This window comes from Crinia signifera, chromosome 3 (assembly GCF_055691185.1).
Source record: "Crinia signifera chromosome 3, ASM5569118v1, whole genome shotgun sequence".
Lineage (NCBI taxonomy): Eukaryota > Metazoa > Chordata > Amphibia > Anura > Myobatrachidae > Crinia > Crinia signifera.
The window spans coordinates 324,853,300-324,877,980 of NC_139219.1; the positions used below are offsets into that span (position 1 = coordinate 324,853,300).

The window sequence follows — 24,681 nt, forward strand, 5'->3', positions numbered from 1 at the left end:
AGCTTCTGGGCTGTGATAGGCTCGCAGTGGAACGCACAACCAATGAGAAGGCGGTGAGGGAGGGGTTTATGAGACGTCACCGGCCGCGATCCGATACGTTCCTGCCTATAGTTTCACATAACTTTATTTGTGTGTTGTGTGGACAGTCACACAGTGACACCGGCCGGCAGCTGGCGGAGAGATGGCGGCGCTCGTGCAGTACGTGGTGCTGCGGAGGGACCTACAGGCCGGACTGGGGTGGCCACTGGGAGCCCTGGTGGCTCAGGCTTGTCATGCGGCCACAGCTGCCATCCACCTTCACTATGAGCACCCGCAGACCCGGGCCTACCTGCAGGAGCTGGACACCATGCACAAGGTGGTGCTGGAGGTGAGAGGGTGGCTGTACCTTACCAGAACTACACTGCACTATACCTGCTGCCATATACCTCATTGTACTGCTCCCTGCTGCTGTATACCTCACAGTATACTGCTGCTTGCTGCCATATACCTCAATATACTGTCCCCTGCTGCCGTATACCCCTGTGTACTGCTACTTGCTGCCATATACCTCACTGTAATGTCCCCCTGCTCCTTTATACCTACCAGTGTACTGCTTCTTGCTGCCATATACTGTCACCTACTGCTGTATACCCCAGTGTACTGCTTCTTGCTGCCATATACCTCACTGTACTGTCCCCTGCTGCTGTATATCTGTGTATTGCTTCTTGCTGTCGTGTATGTATATCTTATTGTATTGCTTCTTGCTGCCATATGCTGTCCCCTGCTGCTGTGTACAGCTCCTTGCTGCCTTATACTGCAATGTACTGTTCAGTGCTGCTGTATACCTGTGTACTGCTTCTTGCTGCCATATACCATAATATACTGTCCTCTGCTGCCGTATACCTCATTTTACTGCTCCTTACTGCCATATACTGTCCCCTGCTACCACATTATACTGTCCACTGCCATATACTTTACTGCAATGTCCCCTTGCTGCTGCATGCTGCCGTATACCTCTCCATCAGTTCTGTGAGGTGGCAATGCTTACCACTGTGATACTGTGCTGTGGCTGGCCCACGCTGAGTGCATCTAATAACTCTAAGCTGTATGTATTAATCTATACTGACACCATGATGTTGGGGTTTGTGCCTCCCAGGTACCGGATGAGGTGACTCTAACCACACTAGCCGAGACGTTAAAGCTGGCCAACGTGGACCACAAGCTGTGGATGGAGCAGCCTGAGAACATCGCCACCTGTCTGGCCCTCCGACCATACCCCAAAGAAGAGGTGCAATCCTACCTGAGGAAGTTCAAGCTGCTGAAGTGACCGCTCTGCCTAGGAAACTGCGGTATATTGGCATCTAGGGGACTGGTGACACTGTAACCCCCATCGTGTACACGCTCTACCCAGTGTAATGGTAATAGCTGGATCTGACTGCAATACTGTTGTGTGCTATGCACTGTAATGGAGGAGGAACCCACAGACACAATGCACCTGGCACAGGGGGTAGAGGCTGGACTTGGAAGTGCCCTGTGTACCCATGACATCTGGACCAGCCTCCCATGGTACCATATACATGCCTGGTCAGGAGGCCACATCTCCCGTCCTGGTGCTGGGTGGGCAGGTCTGTGCTGGACAGACACGGGGAATGCTGCTCCCCGAAATCCTTTTATCCACTTATTCCTCACATTAGGCAAATGCAGCAAGGACAACATGTATCATTAAAAACTTTTATGTAAAAAAAAAAACTAAGTAACTATTCTGTTTTTAATGCAAATATCTCTATATATGAGACAGCCAACGGGAAGGTGAAAGGAAGGGTCCGGCGTAGGTTCAAGTCAATCTGCTCTTTCCTCCATCGGAGCGCTGCCAGTGACTGGGCCTCTATAATCCCGAGGTGAGAGGAGGCCGTCACACGCTGCAGGACATGACATTGTGATTGTGTATCTGCTGCCACACAAATGGGGTGTGATGTAGTGTGTAACACATAGCTGTGCATTTCACCACTCCTCCACATCACTCAGGAGATGTGTCAGTGAAGACAGGGGCAGTGACATGATGTGAGGAGAGGAATGCAGGCTGCAGGAAGCGACAGACTGAGAGTTATATAGTGGGAGGAGCAGGGTCCCCAGCAGCACAGAGTATATCAGGAGATGAGTGATGTGTCAGTGAGGACAGGGCTGCATGTGACAGGAGCAGTGACATGATGTGAGGAGGGGAATGGAGGCAGCAGGAAGCCACAGACTGAGAGTTATATAGTGGGAGGAGCAGGGTCCCCAGCAGCACAGAGTATATCAGGAGATGTGTGATGTGTCAGTGAGGACAAGGCTGCATGTGACTGGGGCAGTGACATGATGTGAGGAGGGGAATGGAGGCAGCAGGAAGCCACAGACTGAGTTATATAGTGGGTGGAGCAGGGTCCCCAGCAGCACAGAGTTTATCAGGAGATGAGTGATGTGTCAGTGAGGACATGGCTGCATGTGACAGGGGCAGTGACATGATGTGAGGAGGGGAATGGAAGCAGCAGGAAGCCACAGACAGAGTTATACAGTGGGAGGAGCAGGATCCCCAGCAGCACAGAGTATATCAGGAGATGAGGGATGTGTCAGTGAGGACAGGGCTGCATGTGACAGGGGCAGTGACATGATGTGAGGAGGGGAATGGAGGCAGCAGGAAGCCACAGACTGAGAGTTATATAGTGGGAGGAGCAGGGTCCCCAGCAGCACAGAGTATATCAGGAGATGAGTGATGTGTCAGTGAGGACAGGGGCAGTGACATGATGTGAGGAGGGGAATGGAGGCAGCAGGAAGCCACAGACTGAGAGTTATACAGTGGGAGGAGCAGGATCCCCCCAGCAGCACAGAGTATGTCAGGAGAGGAGTGATGTGTCAGTGAGGACAGGGCTGCATGTGACCGGGGCAGTGACATGATTTGAGAAGGGGAATGGAGGCAGCAGGAAGCCACAGACTGAGAGTTATATAGTAGGAGGAGCAGGTTCCCCAGCAGCACAGACTATATTAGGAGATGAGGGATGTGTCAGTGAGGACAGGGCTGCATGTGACAGGGGCAGTGACATGATGTGAGGAGGGGAATGGGGGCAGCAGGAAGCCACAGACTGAGAGTTATATAGTGGGAGGAGCAGGGTCCCCAGCAGCACAGAGTATATCAGGAGATGAGGGATGTGTCAGTGAGGACAGGGGTGCATGTGACAGGGACAGTGACATGATTTGAGAAGGGGAATGGAGGCAGCAGGAAGCCTGAGAGTGATATAGTGGGAGGAGCAGGGTCCCCAGCAGCACAGAGTATATCAGGAGATGAGTGATGTGTCAGTGAGGACAGGGCTGCATGTGACAGGGGCAGTGACATGATGTGAGGAGGGGAATGGAGGCAGCAGGAAGCCACAGACTGAGAGTTATATAGTGGGAGGAGCAGGATCCCCAGCAGCACAGAGTATATCAGGAGATGAGTGATGTGTCAGTGAGGACAGGGCTGCATGTGACAGGGGCAGTGACATGATGTGAGGAGGGGAATGGGGGCAGCAGGAAGCCACAGACTGAGAGACATGGCCGGTAAACCATCAGCTATGGATGGTTTATAAGAAAATGACTAACAAGCACCATGATTGACACCACAAAGAAATGGATATATTATAGTTTAACAGGTAGAGGGTCTCAGGTGTAGGCCCCCAGATGTCCATGTTCCGGAGGCTGCCATAAAACACTGTATTGCAGCAGTTGGGAGAGTGCAGAGAATCACATCTTACAATACATCCGGTTCTACAAAGTTTTGGGACAATTTGGAATCTACCAAATTCTTACATTAAAGTCACCTTAAATGTGCTAATCTCTTTCTGTCCATCATAAACTAAGAGAACCCAGTAACAACACACACACACACTCTTTTAGTTATTGATGGAAAAGAATATTTATGAGGAAAAGCATGTGAAGCTCTCGGGGGACCAGATCAGTTGTGGGGACGAAGTGTTGATCGTTGGGACAAAGGTGAATACCAGATGCAAGCAGGTGATTGCTCTGGAAGCCAAGGTCAAGGATCTAGAGCATGGGTCTTCAAACTGTGGCCCTCCAGATGTTGTGAAACTACAAATCCCAGCATGCCTTGACACAGTTTTGCTATAAGGGAGTGTTAAAACGGTGTCAAGGCATGCTGGGATTTGTAGTTTCACAACATCTGGAGGGTCACAGTTTGAAGACCCATGATCTAGAGCAGGGGTGTCAAACACAAGGCCCGCGGGCCAAATCCGGCCCGCCAGGCCTCTTCATGTGGCCCTCGCAGCCGCCGCCAGCCTTCACCTTTTATTCTCGATTTTTTTTTTTTTTTTTTTTAAACAAGAAAGCCGCCTCTTCAGCACATGCGCGGCAGCCTACAAGCCAGAGAACGTCTGCCCTCTAGCGCAGTGCCGCCGGTCGTCAACCCCTCCTCCGCTCCCACCTGCTGTATAGGAGCCAGATAGAGGAAAGAGCAGGTCCGTCGTGGTGAATGGTGCTGCTGCTGCTGTGCGCTCCAGGTCACTTACTGCTGAGTGTGCACTGCACAGTGACCGGGAGCACGCTGCCCCCCCACTCCTGGATAGATAGTGCGAGGAGCGCTACTCACAGGAGGGAGGGGGAAATGCGCCTGTGTGAGAGCGCAGCTGTGTTCTTGGCGGTTATGCGCTGACCCCCGCCGACCTCTCTGACCGCAATGCCCTGCTCGGGCAGTGCGAAGTGTAGCCATAGGCTACAATGAGCTATCGCCATATCAGAATGGCGATAGCCCAGGGCTGCGATGCTGGGCTGCCCGATGTTAATACATCGGGCAGCTTCGCATCCCCCATAGAAACCTATGGGGGATGCAGCCGGCGGCGCTGCAGGGAGGATCGCAGCAGGGATAAGAGATCCCTGCTGCGGTCCCCCTTTGATACATTTAGGAGATACTTAATATTTGCGGCTAAACCCCGAAAACGTGCGTTTTCGGGGATTTAGCCGCAAATATAGTTTGATAAATGGGCCCCATAGTCTTTAGAAGAAAACAGATTAGGTAGAAGGGGAGGTGGGGTTTGTTTATATGTTAAACCATACATAAGGGAAGACATTAACAAGAGCACAATGGAGTCAGTAGATCGGTATGGGTAGAAATCACAGGTAATATTAAAGGGGCTAAAAAACTTATAGTAGGAACATGTTATAAACCACCCAACATAAATACGGAGGAGGAAAAAGACCTCTTGCTACAGGTGGGAAGAGCGGCCAGCTTAGGGGACATTATTATTATTATGGGTGACTTTAACCACCCAGAAATAAATTGGAAGTATAGGTCAAGTAGTACCGCTAAGGGAAATGTTTTATTGGATGCCCTAAATGACCAATATTTGTATCAATTTATTCAAAGTCCAACCAGAAATAATAATAGCCTGGATCTCTTGATAAACAACAATGGGGACATTGTTACTAACATAACCATAAGGGAGACATTGGGGAACAGTATAGTAAGAAACCTTAAACCAATAAATGAGTGTAGAATAGAGGGCGAAGACAGCTACATTGTGGAGGAAGCAAGGGGACAGGAGGAAAAAGGGAACAAGGTATAAGAGAAGTGTATGAGAGACACAGACAAGTACAAATATTGTCCATGATGCGGATTTATAATTTCAGGAACCTTCTGCAACTATAACGGGTAGCATGACGCGGGCAAAGGAAAAACAAGACCTGAGATGCCTTTATCTGAATGCTAGGAGTTTTACTGGTAAAATGGGGGAACTAGAGACTCTGGTTTTGGAGGAAGATTTTGATCTCAGGTATTACTGAAACTTGGTGGGATGAATCACATAAGTGGGGGCTAACATAGAAGGTTATAGGGGCGCATTTATCAAGATCGCATTTTACAATGCGATCTGGGCGGAATATTACCGCCCAGGATCACATTGTAATATGCGATCATATCGGGGGATGTATAATTTTTAAGGGCGCAGGGACAGGGCTCCGATAGGAGCCCTTCCCTGCGAAGCCCTAACCTGGATGCCGGGAGGTCAGCGCATGCGCGGTTATGCGCTGACCCCCGCCGACCTCTCTGACCGCAATGCCCTGCTCGGGCAGTGCGAAGTGTAGCCATAGGCTACAATGAGCTATCGCCATATCAGAATGGCGATAGCCCAGGGCTGCGATGCTGGGCTGCCCGATGTTAATACATCAGGCAGCTTCGCATCCCCCATAGAAACCTATGGGGGATGCAGCCGGCGGCGCTGCAGGGAGGATCGCAGCAGGGATAAGAGATCCCTGCTGCGGTCCCCCTTTGATACATTTAGGAGATACTTAATATTTGCGGCTAAACCCCGAAAACATGCGTTTTCGGGGATTTAGCCGCAAATATAGTTTGATAAATGGGCCCCATTGTCTTTAGAAAAAAACAGATTAGGTAGAAGGGGAGGTGGGGTTTGTTTATATGTTAAACCATACATAAGGGAAGACATTAACAAGAGCACAATGGAGTCAGTAGATCGGTATGGGTAGAAATCACAGGTAATATTAAAGGGGCTAAAAAACTTATAGTAGGAACATGTTATAAACCACCCAACATAAATACGGAGGAGGAAAAAGACCTCTTGCTACAGGTGGGAAGAGCGGCCAGCTTAGGGGACATTATTATTATTATGGGTGACTTTAACCACCCAGAAATAAATTGGAAGTATAGGTCAAGTAGTACCGCTAAGGGAAATGTTTTATTGGATGCCCTAAATGACCAATATTTGTATCAATTTATTCAAAGTCCAACCAGAAATAATAATAGCCTGGATCTCTTGATAAACAACAATGGGGACATTGTTACTAACATAACCATAAGTGAGACATTGGGGAACAGTGATCACAATATGATCACATTTTATTTAGATTTTAACAAAGATAATTATATTGGAGCAAGTAGGTCCTTAAATTTCAGAAACGCAAACTTTGGTAAGTTTGAGGAGTCCTTAAAGTATATAAACTGGAAGTAATTATGTATGGAGGTATGGACACTACTGAACGGTGGCAAACTTTTAAAAAGAATACTGCTGGCGGGCACTAATACATTTATTCCTAGGGTAAATAAAAGAACAAATGTCAGAAGGAAACTATGTGGCTTAACCGCAAAGTCAAATTTGAAATAGCTAAAAAAAAAGGAGGGCGTTCAAAACATTTGAACAAGATGGGACACCCAAATCATTTGCCGCATATAAATAATGTAATAAGAAACGTAAAAATACAATCAAGATGGCAAAATGATAGACTGAAGGTAAAATAGTCACAGATAGCAAATCTAATCCCAAAAAATGCTACAGTTAAATAAACGGGAAACGATTAAGGAAGGAAAATATTGGCCCACTAAAAAATAAGCAGGGTACCCTGATAATAGATGGAAAAGAGAAAGCGGAATTATTCAATGAATTTTTTGCTTCGGTATTTACAAGGGAAGAATCTTCAGAAGATCTCCTACAGATTAAATGCTCGGCTCTTGACTGCTCCCAAACTGTATGTTTGAGTGAGGAAATAGTCAAAAATAGATTATAGAACCTAAATAGTAACAAATCTCCTGGCCCGGACGGAATACACCCTAGGATACTAAAAGAATTGAGTTCTGTCATAGAACTATCATTATATCTGATATTCGAGGAATCAATAAACTCGGGGATGGTACCAAGGGACTGGCGCATAGCTAACGTAGTACCAATATGGAAGAACAGTAGCAAAACTAACCCTGAAAATTATAGGCCGGTCAGCCTTGTATCCATTGTGGGGAAAATAGAAGGAATAATAAGAGATAGTATCCAAAATTTCTTAGAACAGGAGAGAGTGATAAGTAAGGCTCAGCATGGGTCCGTCAAAAATAGATCAGGTCAGACTAATTTAATTATTCTATGAGGAAGTCAGTAAGGGGCTGGACATAGGGAAATCTGTCATAAAAGGTTATTAATAAAACTAGGTAATTTAGGGTAAGGAGATAAAATTTGTAATTGGATTAAAAACTGGTTGCACAATCGGGGACAGAGAGTGGTGGTAAATGGCATACATTCTAGCTGGGATAATGTCCAAAGTGGAGTCCCGCAAGGTTCAATATTGGGACCCACCTTGTTTATTATATCCATTAATGATATTGGAAGTGACATCGTAAGTAAAATTGCAATATTTGCAGACGACACAAAATTAAGTAAGGAAATTAACCCAGAAGAGGATGTGGAAACACTACAAAGTGACTTAAATAAACTGGAAAGGTGGGCGGATAGGAGGAAAATGCAGATTAACGTTGAAAGATGTAAAGTAATTCATTATGGGAACACAAATGAACAAGCTACTTATAGGCTAAATGGAGTTATAGGGAATTCTGCTGTAGAGAAGGACTGGGGGTCATCATAGATGAAAAATTGGGTAATTGTGCACAACGCTCAAGTGCAGCAGCAAAAGCAAACCGGACACTGGCATGCATTAAAAGGGGTATGGATTCAAGGGATGCCAATGTGATAGTGCCTCTCTTGCCTCCTCTTGCATCCTTAACTGTCTGCTGTGAGGCAGCGGCCATTTTGCATGGCCGCTTAGTCATCTGCAGATCAGCTATCAGGTTTGAATCAGGCCCTTTGTTGTAGCAGGACCCACTGTGGGGTAAACATACCAGAAAGCCACCAACAGCCATGAGCTTGTGTACCGAGGAATGGGCCAACATGTGTGGGAATGAGCAACAACTACTATACTGTAAGCCTCATATTGAAGATACTGTTGCTAAAAGGGGGCGATACCTGGTACTGATGGGATGCAGTCAGAATGCCGCCATTCAGTATGTCGACACCGGCAACCCAACTGCCTTGAGAAGAGGAGGAGGCAGCGATGACCTCCTCTTGCATCCTTAATAACTGTCTGCTGTGAGGCAGCAGACATTTTGCAAGGGACAATTTTTAATTGGTAGAGAAGGCAGCGGTGGCCTCCTCTTGCTTCCTTAACTGTCTGCTGTGAGGCAGCGGCCATTTTGCAAGGGACATTTTTCATTCTATCAGGGAGGAGCATCGGGACTGCAGACAGGTAGATCTGCTGGTCAGGGCGGGCTGGCAGCAGAGCCGGAAAAGACTTGGCGATGGCAGTGGTCCTGTTAGCGGTGAGAGGTGGAGGCATTGAACTTTTTTTTGGACGGGGGCGCACAACTTTTAGTTACACCACTGGCTAGAAGGGGAGGTTAGGTGGGGCAGCAGGAGGGTAGGTAAACGCACTTGATCCGTGTTGGGATCGTTCTCCTTCTGACCGCCGGTCATCTGTATGTATCCCGGTTCTGGTAGCAGTTTCACTCCTATAATATTTCTGGTCACTGAATGAATTACTTATTTTGTGCGTGATCTGATTATTGGGTTCTAATTATTATATCTCAGATGCAGAACTGAACACATTTGGGGGCTCAGGATGTGCCTAATTGAGTCCCCCCAATCCCCAACAGGAGGACAGGTGACAATTGCAGTTTAACAATGAGAGGAGTTTAAAAAAAAATGTAATTGCAATTTTCACACAATAAATCAATCCAGAATCCGAATTTTAAATGACTTTATTTACAATAAACAGAATAATTAAACATTGAACAAGGCAATAATATAAACAGCACAAAGCAGGTATTATTTAACCACTTCACTGCCTGGAGGATCTGCAAGGTGTGGGGTCTGCAAAAACAGTACAGGCAGGAAAGGTGTTCCAAACTAAATGACATGCCACAGGTATCTGGAAACCGGTGAGTTCATAGGGCACCTTACATTCTCGTCTCATCTGTGAATGCATTGTTACGTGTTTCTAGAGAAGTCACTGTCCTGTAAAACAGATTTATCATTTTCTAGAGCAAACTTAAAAAAAAAAATAATATCCATTGATCGGCAAAAACACCTCACGAGACATATCCGAAGCGGTAGGGTTTCATTCAGTTCTCCATCTTACAGTACATTCTTTTTCCTTTACTCTTAGCAAAGTTTATGTAGAGAAAAATAGAAGCAAAACCTTGAATTTTTTTTTATTTCACTATGCATTTCCTTACGAAATTAAAATCAAGATCAGTTATTTTATTTTTTCATTTTATTTTTTTTTACAATAAATTATCTCCGTCCATTACAATAGTAGCCAGCATTTATTTCAAACAAAATATAAAACTTTTTTTTTTTTTTTTTTTAAAGGGAACAAATTTTTATTTAGCAGAAAAAAAGTTGAACTTTATTTTTTATTTTTTTCCCGTTTAGGGGGAAAAATATTAAAAAATCACGATGTTTACACTTTTTTTTTCTTTTTCTTAAGAAATAATAGCGATACAAAATATTCGAAACTGATCTTCATACCTTATTACTTTACCAAAAAGCAGCTGGCTAAAGAATCTCGATTCAAAATGTAAGAATAAAATTGTATATAGCAATTTACCGAAATGTTGGGCCTTGTATTTTACATTTTTCCTTTTTTTTATATCAATATTTAGCAGTAGGACTTGGAAACAAGGCCCTTTCTAGAGCAAATAATATAATAATATAAAAAAAAAAAAAACAGTAAAATAAAAAACATCTTGACATGCTGGTTATTTTACAAGTTTCAGAAGTCAGATTTTTGGATAAAGTGAAAGGTGCCCACCACATTAGAAGGAAAACAATAAGTAGTTGTATCTGGATAATTATATAAAGCATTTGTATCCAGAGCATTATATAAAGCCTATTGTTTTATCTGCAACAGCAAACGTAACTAAGTTAGTTACTGAAGCGCTGTAATAGGCGCTGCCCTTTGTGTATTTTCTAACATATATATATATATATATATATATATAGATAGATAGAGATATATATATATATATATATATATATATATATATATATATATATATATATATATATATATATATATATATAGATAGATAGATATCCTTTTTTTTTTCCTCCCTGTTACCACAAATGGGACTTTTTCATGAGACCTGCCTACAAGAAAGAGCCTTTTGGATCCCAGAAATGAGACGTTACAAATTATTTAAAAATCTCAGCTAGACCTTTGGATCTGAGGCAGATGTGCAGATTTAGGGAATTGGGGGAAAAAAAATCTCATATTTTAAGTAATTCATAATTTTTAGGGAATTTCTCCACTTTCAAATAAATTACAAATACAACAGTGAAACTCTTACAGTAAAATAAATGTACAGCTGTGGGGTGGTGTTCTCTAAATTACGTCAATTTATGTTTTAATTAATGCAATCCTCATGAATAGTGTGGGGTTGTAAAAATTAAAGGGAGCATACGCAAATTGATATATATATATATATATATATAGGTACTTGTTTCCTATCTGGGCGCCCACGATCAAAATCGCGGTCATCGGGGGTAAAAATCGCGGTGATCGCGGTCATCGCGGGTAAAATTGGATGGTCGCGATGCCCGCGATGACCGCGATTTTCCCATAGGGAACAATGTTAAAAAGGCTGATTGACCGCGATTTCACTGTTAAATGGCTCAATTGACCCGATTTGGCCATATTAACCCTGAATTAGGCCCAATTAACCCTTAAATGTCCCCCCCAATTTTTGACGCCACCCCACGATCCACGCCAACCCGAAGCGTGGCGAGCGCAGCGAGCCCGCGAGGGGCGGCGGTACGTGTCCTCCGACCTTTTCATGCCCTACTATCCACTAAGGCGTGGTGTGAGAATATAATAGTGTGGCGAGCGCAGCGAGCCACCGAGCCCGAAGCGTGGCGAGCGCAGCGAGCCCCGCGAGGGGACGCGGATACCTTCACTGTGAAGGCCGCGAGGGGACGCGCATAATTGTGAAGGTATCCGCGTCCGCTCGCCACGCTTCGGGCTCGGTGGCTCGCTGCGCTCGCCACACTATTATATTCTCACACCACGCCCTAGTGGATAGTAGGGCATGAAAAGGTCGGAGGACGCGTACCGCCGCCCCTCGCGGGCTCGCTGCGCTCGCCACGCTTCGGGTTGGCGTCGATCGTGGGGTGGCGTCAAAAATTGGGGGGGACATTTAAGGGTTAATGGGCTCTGTAGCCCATTTAACATTGATTCCTATGGCCAAATCGGGTGGATTGAGGCATTTAACAGTAAAATCGGGTCCATCGCGGCTTTTAACATTGATTCCTATGGGAAATCGTGAGCATCGCGTCGCGGGCATCGCGGGTACATTTATGGCCGGCCGCGACGCGACCAACACGATTTCCAAGTTTAACATTGGTTTCAATGGGAAATCGCGGGCATCGCGTCGGTCGCGTCGCGGCCATACATAAATGTACCCGCGATGCCCGCGACGGGCGCCCAGATAGGAAACAAGTACCTATATATATATATAGTCTAGTGTCCATGTGACTCCGAAACGCTGCCATCTAGTGGCAGCAAGTGAAACTAGATCTACTAGCTTTGGAAGCATTTACTTTGGGCGGGCTTACACTGCCATCTGTTGGCAACAAGTGAAACTACATCTGCTAGCCTTCAAAGCATTAAAGGTGTTTAGGTTTTACTGGGTTCTCAAATCCGGATGAAAGGCTTCCCCATGAAAGCAGGTTAGATGTATACCCATACCCATACTGAGATTCAGACTAGATTGATGTTTATTGATCTCTTACCCATTCTGACTCTGGCAACAGGACCAGCCGGACCCCTCTTTGTAAGAAGCATTTAGGACAGGAGGACACAGGTGACACAAAAGGCAGCGCCGCTGAACAATCAAAACACAGAATAAAAACAACAACATGTACAAAATGACTATTATAAAGTCCTTTATGCTCTCTCCGAAATCTAACTAATAAAAAAAAAAAAAAAATACTGGTGTAAATAGAGATTTCCTTCCCATGTAAATGGAAAAAAAAAACTATAAGAAAAAGAAAAAAAAAAAGTCGAAGGCCCTGTTCTTAAGAAAAGCAACATAAAAATATACAGATTCCGGCTGCGTGGTACCGCGGTAAGGTACAGGCAGTAGGAATATCCTGAGTATAGGTTACATTGTTATGGACTTAGTAATGGCGAGTCTGAAGGGTGTACAATATCCTAGCAGCAGGTTAAAGCGATTACTAGAGGTCTGAGCGCCAAGGCGGGAACAGAAGACAAGCCACTCTGTCTTGTGATGGGCAAAATGCATAGCGGCAGGGGCAACACAGCTATTGCCCATTGGTAAAATGTGATTGTAAGCACACCGGGGTATCAGTCTGTTTCGCCGCTCAGTCCCCGTCTCTTTTGCAGTTTTACTTTCAAGGGCTCGGTTGATTTTGGGGCCCTTTATACGGTTGCAGAGTAATAGTTAACACCTCTACGGGAGATCGCCCAGTATACTGTCCGCTGCCTACAGCCTGTATGATATATGTGTCCATGGCATGAATCAGGCAGACAGCGCCTCCAAGCCTGTGCATGAATACAGTACGTCACCGCACCAGTTTCTGCCGCAACAGCAGCAGCAACAAGATGGCCGGCGGTGTACACGTGGCAGTCTGCGGCCCGGATGTGCCTATATGAAATGTTTTTGGGTGTACCGATGTCAGAGAATCAGACGTATAGTACTTTGTTCCGTAGAATGCAGCCCGCTTCTAGAAACGGCCCAGCCAAACCTCAGCAGCTGACATTTTATCCCTGATGAGTCCAATTTAATGTAATAAAGTTGACCACAAACGTGGCTTCTCCATTGCGATGGGGAATTCAAATATTTTATGCCAATGGAATCAATTATGAAAGCCGATCTGGAGCCACAGTTCCGTAATCTTACAGTAATCGCCCACTGCTATAGGTGTGACCCAGGACGCCCGGCAACAGCTGGGGGCGGGGGGGTATTGTATGGAAACTGTTTTCTATGTAATACTGAAATTCATAAAGCTACTGTCTAAAGGGGTACAAAATTTGGCGGTGACCGAATGAATGCTTATGAACTTATCATGAAACACATAACTGATGAAATTAGAGCCGGTGTGTGATATTTGCCATGAAAGGAAATGGCTGTTCCCCTACTGTATCTTGTGGGTGGGTCGTAATTTAGTGCAGGCTTTGGCCTACCTCTGCTTTCAAAAATAACAATCACTCAGTGGGCTTTCGTCGTCTTTGCTGAGGTAATGTGGCAGGACGTCAACAGGTTTCGCCTCTCTTCAGTGTCTGAATACCAATTTACATAGCGAGGGGTGAAGGGGCGGCCAGCGCATTGTAGGCCCCCCCTTATGTAAATCTCACTGACTTCCTTCCTGTATACAGCGATGGACAGAAAACTTGAAAAGAAAAATCACTTGAAATGAACTCCGTGATTTTTTTGCTGCCGAGAAAAGACTTTCATTGGTTTCCCCAAGAAATTTGTCAAACGTCGGGAAAAAATACGCAGGCTGTCATGTTCGCTGCTGCAGCAGCAAGAAAGGGGTATAAAACAGGCCCTAAAAAGGTGCGCAAAGCAGGCCTCACACTTAAAAAACATGATTGTACATACAAGCCAGAAATAGCTCTACAAATGCACCTTAGCTGCAACAAAGATGAGCTTTACCTCGGTATAATATATATTTATATATACTTTTTCTCTCTCTTTCCCCCCCCCCCCAATCCCCACCACCCGTAAATTACCCAGAACCCTCCTCTCTTCTCATCTTCGGGTTCCACATCAGTGACAGAACCAGCTGAAACTGACATTCTGCGACATTCTCTCCGGGCGCCAGGGAAAAAAAAAAAGCGCCCGTTTCGTTCAGTGTCATCACAGCAACTGCGTACAAAAATAAGTTTCATCTGTCATTTGGCTCGAAAGGGGACCAAAGGTCCGATTGTCCAGCCCTGCAGCTCTCTCCAATCGTCCAACGCCGTTAAGCGCCATTCAAGGAGGGCAAGGGGCTTAAGGGGGATTGAAGAAAAACAAATATCCCACCCGACAAACATTGTCTTTTCTCTTTTTCCTCCTCTCCTTTTTTTGACAGCAGTCTTCCGACTCACAGCCATGGCTGCAGTTTAAAGAGATAATCCAACATGTCTGCAAAAATAGAGACCATATATACGTTGCATATATATATATGTATTTCTATAACACGTCTGTGTTACTCGTTGCATCTCTGTTGTGGTCACAAGGTCTGATCTGGACAAAGCTGTCATTCGGTGAGCAGCTGTTGCAATAGGCTCTTTTGCTGAGACTGAGGAGTCTGGGATCCGGGCGTGGTTTTCTGTGTGTTCATCGATCCTGATTGGTTCAGGTAGGGATCCCCGCCCACGAGGTTCACCGTGCACTGGACATCTGCAAACACCTGCACTTGTTGCACCTGCTGACAAAGTGAAAGGGGAGGACTTAGACACACACCACACACGGATTTGAGGCATGTCCATATGGACAGAAGTTGGCTGGTTCTCCTTGGAGACATTTACCTGCCCCGTGTCTGGGTCCGTTTTCAGCAGATCTGTTGAGGAGAGTTGGTTGCAGTAAAGGCCCCCGGGCCTCATGGATGGATCATTCACTTGCTGTAATAAAGACACCAGGGAAGTCAGTGAGAGGCTGTGCAGCTTGTGCTCCATGCAAACCATACAACAACAAAACTGGCCAGAGGCTATTAACACGTATAACATTCAGTAAGGAAAGCATTGTCTGGTGCTTTCTCTCTACCTCATCGTCAGGCCATTTCCCTGTTACAGCTAGGTAGAGGCCTCAGTTCCTGTATAGATCCATCTGTGCCACTGACATTAACCACCATCTACCTACGTTACTGTCACTATATCACCACTACTGATACAATCACCACAGACATCCATACAGCCACCCACCCAATGCTACCTAGCCACCATAGACTCACCACCACCCAAGATACACAGTCACCTTCAGTACACTGCCACCCTGGGTATACCACCTGGCCACCCATACTACCTAGCCACCATAGACTTACCACCACCCATGATTCACAGTCACCTTCAGTACACCGCCACCATGGGTATACCTCCGGGCCACCCATACAACCTAGCTACCATAGACTTACCGCCACCCATGATACACAGTCACCTTCGGAACACCGCCACCATGGGTATACCACCTGGCCACCCATACAACCTAGCCACCATAGACTTACCGCCACCCATGATACACAGTCACCTTCGGAACACCGCCACCATGGGTATACCACCGGGCCACCCATACTACCTAGTCACCATAAATTCACTGCCACCTCCCTACTCTGCTGTCATAGGTACACCGCCACCTCACTGCGCTGCTGCCATAGGTACACCGCCACCTCACTGCTCTGCTCGCATAGGTACACCGCCACCTCACTGCTCTGCTGCCATAGGTACACCACCACCTCACTGCTCTGCTGCCATAGGTACACCACCACCTCACTGCTCTGCTGCCATAGATATACCGCCACCTCACTGCTCTGCTGCCATAGGTACACCGCCACCTCAATGCTCTGCTGCCATAGGTACACCGCCACCTCACTGCTCTGCTGCCAGAGGTACACCACCACTTCACTGCTCTGCTGCCATAGGTACACCGACACCTCACTGCTCTGCTGCCATAGGTACACCGCCACCTCACTGCTCTGCTGCCATAGGTACACCGCCACCTCACTGCTCTGCTGCCATAGGTACACCGCCACCTCACTGCTCTGCTGCCATAGGTACATCGCCACCTCACTGCTACACCAGTCCCAGTCACTGACCTGCTCCGTGCACACGCTGCTCATGGTCTGTATATCACTGACACATACATGTATACATGCTACACCAGTCCCAGTCACTGACCTGATCTGTGCACACGCTGCCCATGATCTGTATATCACTGACACATACGTGTATACACACTACACCAGTCCCTGACCTGATCCGTGCACACGCTGCCCATGATCTGTATATCACTGACACATACGTGTACACATCATGCTACACCAATCCCAGTCACTGACCTGATCCGTGCACACGCTGCCCATGATCTGTACATTACTGGCACATACGTGTATACACGCTACATCAGTCCCAGTCCCTAACCTGATCAGTGCACACACTGCCCATGGTCTCTATATCACTGACACATACGTGTATACACGCTACACCAGTCCCTGACCTCATCCGTGCACACGCTGCCCATGGTCTGTATATCACTGACACATACGTGTATACACGCTACACCAGTCCCAGTCCCTGACCTGATCCATGCACACACTGCCCATGGTCTCTATATCACTGACACATACGTGTATACACGCTACACCAGTCCCTGACCTCATCCGTGCACACGCTGCCCATGGTCTGTATATCACTGACACATACGTGTATACACGCTACACCAGTCCCAGTCCCTGACCTGATCCATGCACACACTGCCCATGGTCTCTATATCACTGACACATACGTGTATACACGCTACACCAGTCCCTGACCTCCTCCGTGCACACACTGCCCATGGTCTGTATATCACTGACACATACGTGTATACACGCTACACCAGTCCCAGTCCCTGACCTGATCCGTGCACACACTGCCCATGGTCTCTATATCACTGACACATACGTGTATACACGCTACACCAGTCCCTGACCTGATCCGTGCACACGCTGCCCATGGTCTGTATATCACTGACACATACGTGTATACACGCTACACCAGTCCCAGTCACTGACTTGATCCGTGCACACGCTTCCCATGGTCTGTATATCACTGGCACATGTGTGTATACAAGCTACACCAGTCCCAGTCCCTGACCTGATCCGTGCACACACTGCCCATGATCTGTATATCACTGACACATACGTGTATACACACTTTACCAGTCCCAGTCCCTGACCTGATCCGTGCACACGCTGCCCATGGTCTGTATATCACTGACACATACGTGTATACACGCTACACCAGTCCCAGTAACTGACCTGATCCGTGCACACGCTGCCCATGGTCTGTATATCACTGACACATACGTGTATACACGCTACACCAGTCCCAGTCCCTGACCCGTGCACACACTGCCCATGGTCTGTATATCACTGACACATACGTGTATACACGCTACACCAGTCACTGACCTGATCCGTGCACACGCTGCCCATGGTCTGTATATCACTGACACACACATGTACACATCATGCTACACCAGTCCCAGTCACTGACCTGATCCGTGCACACGCTGCCCATGGTCTCTATATCACTGACACACACGTGTATACACGCTACACCAGTCCCTGACCTGATCCGTGCACACGCTACACCAGTCACTGACCTGATCCGTGCACACGCTGCCCATGATCTGTATATCACTGACACATACGTGTACACATCATGCTACACCAGTCCCAGTCACTGACCTGATCCGTGCACACGCTGCCCATGATCTGTACATTACTGGCACATATGTGTATACACGCTACACCAGTCCCTGACCTGATCCGTGCACACACTGCCCATGGTCTCTATATCACTGACACATACGTGTATACACGCTACACCAGTCCCTGACCTGATCCGTGCACACGCTGCCCATGGTCTGTATATCACTGACACATACGTGTATACACGCTACACCAGTCCCTGACCTGATCCGTGCACAAGCTGCCCATGGTCTGTATATCACTGACACATACGTGTATACACGCTACACCAATCACTGACCTGATCCGTGCACACGCTGCCCATGGTCTGTATATCACTGACACATACATGTATACACGCTACACCAATCACTGACCTGATCCGTGCACACGCTGCCCATGGTCTGTATATCACTGACACATACGTGTATACACGCTACACCAGTCCCAGTCCCTGACCTGATCCATGCACACACTGCCCATGGTCTCTATATCACTGACACATACGTGTATACACGCTACACCAGTCCCTGACCTCATCCGTGCACACGCTGCCCATGGTCTGTATATCACTGACACATACGTGTATACACGCTACACCAGTCCCAGTCCCTGACCTGATCCATGCACACACTGCCCATGGTCTCTATATCACTGACACATACGTGTATACACGCTACACCAGTCCCTGACCTCATCCGTGCACACACTGCCCATGGTCTGTATATCACTGACACATACGTGTATACACGCTACACCAGTCCCAGTCCCTGACCTGATCCGTGCACACACTGCCCATGGTCTCTATATCACTGACACATACGTGTATACACGCTACACCAGTCCCTGACCTGATCCGTGCACACGCTGCCCATGGTCTGTATATCACTGACACATACGTGTATACACGCTACACCAGTCCCAGTCACTGACTTGATCCGTGCACACGCTTCCCATGGTCTGTATATCACTGGCACATGTGTGTATACAAGCTACACCAGTCCCAGTCCCTGACCTGATCCGTGCACACACTGCCCATGATCTGTATATCACTGACACATACGTGTATACACACTTTACCAGTCCCAGTCCCTGACCTGATCCGTGCACACGCTGCCCATGGTCTGTATATCACTGACACATACGTGTATACACGCTACACCAGTCCCAGTAACTGACCTGATCCGTGCACACGCTGCCCATGGTCTGTATATCACTGACACATACGTGTATACACGCTACACCAGTCCCAGTCCCTGACCCGTGCACACACTGCCCATGGTCTGTATATCACTGACACATACGTGTATACACGCTACACCAGTCACTGACCTGATCCGTGCACACGCTGCCCATGGTCTGTATATCACTGACACACACATGTACACATCATGCTACACCAGTCCCAGTCACTGACCTGATCCGTGCACACGCTGCCCATGGTCTCTATATCACTGACACACACGTGTATACACGCTACACCAGTCCCTGACCTGATCCGTGCACACGCTACACCAGTCACTGACCTGATCCGTGCACACGCTGCCCATGATCTGTATATCACTGACACATACGTGTACACATCATGCTACACCAGTCCCAGTCACTGACCTGATCCGTGCACACGCTGCCCATGATCTGTACATTACTGGCACATATGTGTATACACGCTACACCAGTCCCTGACCTGATCCGTGCACACACTGCCCATGGTCTCTATATCACTGACACATACGTGTATACACGCTACACCAGTCCCTGACCTGATCCGTGCACACGCTGCCCATGGTCTGTATATCACTGACACATACGTGTATACACGCTACACCAGTCCCTGACCTGATCCGTGCACAAGCTGCCCATGGTCTGTATATCACTGACACATACGTGTATACACGCTACACCAATCACTGACCTGATCCGTGCACACGCTGCCCATGGTCTGTATATCACTGACACATACATGTATACACGCTACACCAATCACTGACCTGATCCGTGCACACGCTGCCCATGGTCTGTATATCACTGACACATACGTGTATACACGCTACACCAGTCCCAGTCCCTGACCTGATCCATGCACACACTGCCCATGGTCTCTATATCACTGACACATACGTGTATACACGCTACACCAGTCCCTGACCTCATCCGTGCACACGCTGCCCATGGTCTGTATATCACTGACACATACGTGTATACACGCTACACCAGTCCCAGTCCCTGACCTGATCCATGCACACACTGCCCATGGTCTCTATATCACTGACACATACGTGTATACACGCTACACCAGTCCCTGACCTCATCCGTGCACACACTGCCCATGGTCTGTATATCACTGACACATACGTGTATACACGCTACACCAGTCCCAGTCCCTGACCTGATCCGTGCACACACTGCCCATGGTCTCTATATCACTGACACATACGTGTATACACGCTACACCAGTCCCTGACCTGATCCGTGCACACGCTGCCCATGGTCTGTATATCACTGACACATACGTGTATACACGCTACACCAGTCCCAGTCACTGACTTGATCCGTGCACACGCTTCCCATGGTCTGTATATCACTGGCACATGTGTGTATACAAGCTACACCAGTCCCAGTCCCTGACCTGATCCGTGCACACACTGCCCATGATCTGTATATCACTGACACATACGTGTATACACACTTTACCAGTCCCAGTCCCTGACCTGATCCGTGCACACGCTGCCCATGGTCTGTATATCACTGACACATACGTGTATACACGCTACACCAGTCCCAGTAACTGACCTGATCCGTGCACACGCTGCCCATGGTCTGTATATCACTGACACATACGTGTATACACGCTACACCAGTCCCAGTCCCTGACCCGTGCACACACTGCCCATGGTCTGTATATCACTGACACATACGTGTATACACGCTACACCAGTCACTGACCTGATCCGTGCACACGCTGCCCATGGTCTGTATATCACTGACACACACATGTACACATCATGCTACACCAGTCCCAGTCACTGACCTGATCCGTGCACACGCTGCCCATGGTCTCTATATCACTGACACACACGTGTATACACGCTACACCAGTCCCTGACCTGATCCGTGCACACGCTACACCAGTCACTGACCTGATCCGTGCACACGCTGCCCATGATCTGTATATCACTGACACATACGTGTACACATCATGCTACACCAGTCCCAGTCACTGACCTGATCCGTGCACACGCTGCCCATGATCTGTACATTACTGGCACATATGTGTATACACGCTACACCAGTCCCTGACCTGATCCGTGCACACACTGCCCATGGTCTCTATATCACTGACACATACGTGTATACACGCTACACCAGTCCCTGACCTGATCCGTGCACACGCTGCCCATGGTCTGTATATCACTGACACATACGTGTATACACGCTACACCAGTCCCTGACCTGATCCGTGCACAAGCTGCCCATGGTCTGTATATCACTGACACATACGTGTATACACGCTACACCAATCACTGACCTGATCCGTGCACACGCTGCTCATGGTCTGTATATCACTGACACATACATGTATACACGCTACACCAATCACTGACCTGATCCGTGCACACGCTGCCCATGGTCTGTATATCACTGACACATATGTGTATACACGCTACACCAGTCCCAGTCCCTGACCTGCTCCGTGCACACGCTGCCCATGGTCTGTATTTCACTGACACATACGTGTATACATGCTACACCAGTCCCTGTCACTGACCTGCTCCGTGCACACGCTGCCCAGGGTCTGTATATCACTGACACATACGTGTATACACGCTACACCAGTCCCTGTCACTGACCTGATCCGTGCACACGCTGCCCATGGTCTGTATATCACTGACACATATGTGTATACATGCTACACCAGTCCGTCACTGACCTGATCCGTGCACACGCTGCCCATGGTCTGTATATCACTGACACATATGTGTATGCACGCTACACCAGTCCATCACTGACCTGATCCGTGCACACGCTGCCCATGGTATGTATATCACTGACACATACGTGTATACATGCTACACCAGTTCCTGACCTGATTTGTGCACAAGCTGCACATGGTCTGTATATCACTGACACACACGTGTATACACGCTACACCAGTCCCAGTCCCTGACCTGATCCGTGCACACGCTGCCCATGGTCTGTATATCACTGACACATACGTGTATACATGCTACACCAGTCCCTGACCTGATCCGTGCACAAGCTGCCCATGATCTGTATATCGCTGACACATACGTGTATACACGCTACACCAGTCCCAGTCACTGACCTGATCCGTGCACACGCTGCCCATGGTCTGTATATCACTGACACATATGTGTATACACACTACACCAGTCCGTCACTGACCTGATCCGTGCACACGCTGCCCATGATCTGTATATTACTGACACATACGGGTATACACGCTACACCAGTCCGTCACTGACCTGATCCGTGCACACGCTGCCCATGGTCTGTATATCACTGACACATACGTGTATACACGCTACACCAGTCCATCCCTGACCTGATTCGTGCACATGCTGCCCATGGTCTGTATATTACTGACACATACGTGTATACATGCTACACCAGTCCCAGTCACTGACCTGATCCGTGCACACGCTGCCCATGGTCTGTATATCACTGACACATACGTGTATACATGCTACACCAGTCCCTGACCTGATCCGTGCACACGCTGCCCATGGTATGTATATCACTGACACACACGTGTATACACACTACACCAGTCACTGACCTGATCCATGTTCTGCATTGGCAGGGAACTCATCTGCATCTGTCCCGTCATCTGGTTGAGGTTCTGGACCCCGGCGTTCCCTCTTCCCATAGACACAGTGATGCTCATGTTGTTGTACATCCCTTGCTGGCCCGGTCCGGGCTGGGTCTGTCCCGTCTGCCCAAACACGCTGTGAATGTAAGAGGTACACAGTATGGTTACATTACAGTATGGCAGGAACTGCGCTTAGTATCTGCGGTACTTGTGTATTTTGGCGGCGCCCATCGCATACCATAACGCATGCGATGGTATGCGATGCAACGCGATTTCGTGCCATAGTGTGCGATGGCATACAATTTTCAAATTGTATGCCATTGTACATGGTATACAATGCCATACGATGCGATTAAACATTGTATAAGCACCCTAATGGGTGCTTATACAATGTTAAGCACCCTAATGGGTGCTTACAATGTTAAATGCACCCCCACGCCACCCCCCCACTATAAACGTGAACCCGAAGCGTGGCGAGCGCAGCGAGCCCGCGAGGGGCGGCTGTACGCGTCCTATGACCTTTTCATACCCCCACTATCCACGTCGGCGTGGAGTTGAGAATAGAAAGTGTGGCGAGGGGACGCGGATACCTTCACAGGTATCCGCGTCCCCTGGCAGGCTTCACAGGTGTCCGCGTGGAGAGCCACGCGAGGGGACGCGGACACTTGTGAAGCCCGCCAGGGGACGCGGATACCTGTGAAGGTATCTGCGTCCGCTCGCCGCGCTTCGGGCTCGGTGGCTCGCTGCGCTCGCCACACTTTCTATTCTCAACTCCACGCCGACGTGGATAGTGGGGGTATGAAAAGGTCGTAGGACGCGTACCGCCGCCCCTCGCGGGCTCGCTGCGCTCGCCACGCTTCGGGTTCACATTTATAGTGGGGGGGTGGCGTGGGGGTGCATTTAACATTGTAAGCACCCATTAGGGTGCTCAAAAGCACCCTTTAGGGTGCTTATACGATTTTTCATCGCATAGGGGGTCAAAATCGCATCGCATGCCATCGGGTACATGGCATGCGATGCGATGCGCTCATCGCACGATGCTGAAATCGGGCGCCGCCAAAATACACAAGTACCGTATCTGCTATGGTGAGCACAGTGATGTGCGATATCGGCCTATGCAGCCTGATTGTCCTCTCTCAGCTTCCTTACTGATGGGCTGGACAACCAGCTGCGATTCTAAATACAACTACTTAGTGATTACTTGGTTACTGCTTACATACTGAAACTTCCCTGACCAAAGTCACTAACGATTTACTATAGGCTAAATCCAAAGGCCTCTTCTCTATCCTCATCCAGCTTGATCTGTCGGCTGCCTTTGACACTGTTGACCACCCTCTCCTGCTCAACACCCTCCGCTCCTTTGGCATCACTAGCACGGTCTTCTTTTGGTTCACCTCATACCTCTCCGATCGCTCCTTCTCCGTCTCCACTCCGAGCTCCTCCTCTCCTACTACCCCGCAGCCAGTCGGTGTTCTCCAAGGGTCAGTCCTTGGCCCTCTCCTCTTCTCCCTCTACACCACCTCTCTGGGCACCCTCATCAGCTCCTATGGTTTTCATTACCACCTTTATGCTGATGATACCCTAATCTATCTCTCCTCCCCCAACCTATCCCCATCA

General features: G+C 48.0%; 2 protein-coding genes across 5 annotated transcripts in view; one reads left to right on the forward strand and one right to left on the reverse strand.

The window, feature by feature from the left end:
• Positions 1 to 91: 91 nt before the first annotated feature.
• PTRHD1 (peptidyl-tRNA hydrolase domain containing 1) lies at positions 92 to 1,726 on the forward strand. The gene is made up of 2 exons (XM_083178819.1): positions 92 to 367; positions 1,136 to 1,726. Exons 1-2 carry the CDS (start codon positions 182 to 184, stop codon positions 1,304 to 1,306), a joined length of 357 nt encoding a protein of 118 aa, XP_083034945.1. The 5' UTR covers positions 92 to 181; the 3' UTR covers positions 1,307 to 1,726.
• Positions 1,727 to 14,500: 12,774 nt separating this feature from the next.
• NCOA1 (nuclear receptor coactivator 1) overlaps positions 14,501 to 24,681 on the reverse strand; it is a 261,684-nt gene continuing 251,503 nt past the window's right edge. For 3 of the 4 annotated variants that reach the window (XM_083178823.1, XM_083178822.1, XM_083178820.1), the window contains 3 exons: positions 23,032 to 23,200; positions 15,313 to 15,405; positions 14,501 to 15,212 (listed from right to left, as the gene is read on the reverse strand). In XM_083178823.1, coding sequence (XP_083034949.1) covers positions 15,042 to 15,212; positions 15,313 to 15,405; positions 23,032 to 23,200 — 433 coding nt within the window. In that variant the 3' untranslated portion in view covers positions 14,501 to 15,041. The remainder of the gene's footprint in view (positions 15,213 to 15,312; positions 15,406 to 23,031; positions 23,201 to 24,681) is intronic. The other variant, XM_083178824.1, reaches the window with a different exon arrangement.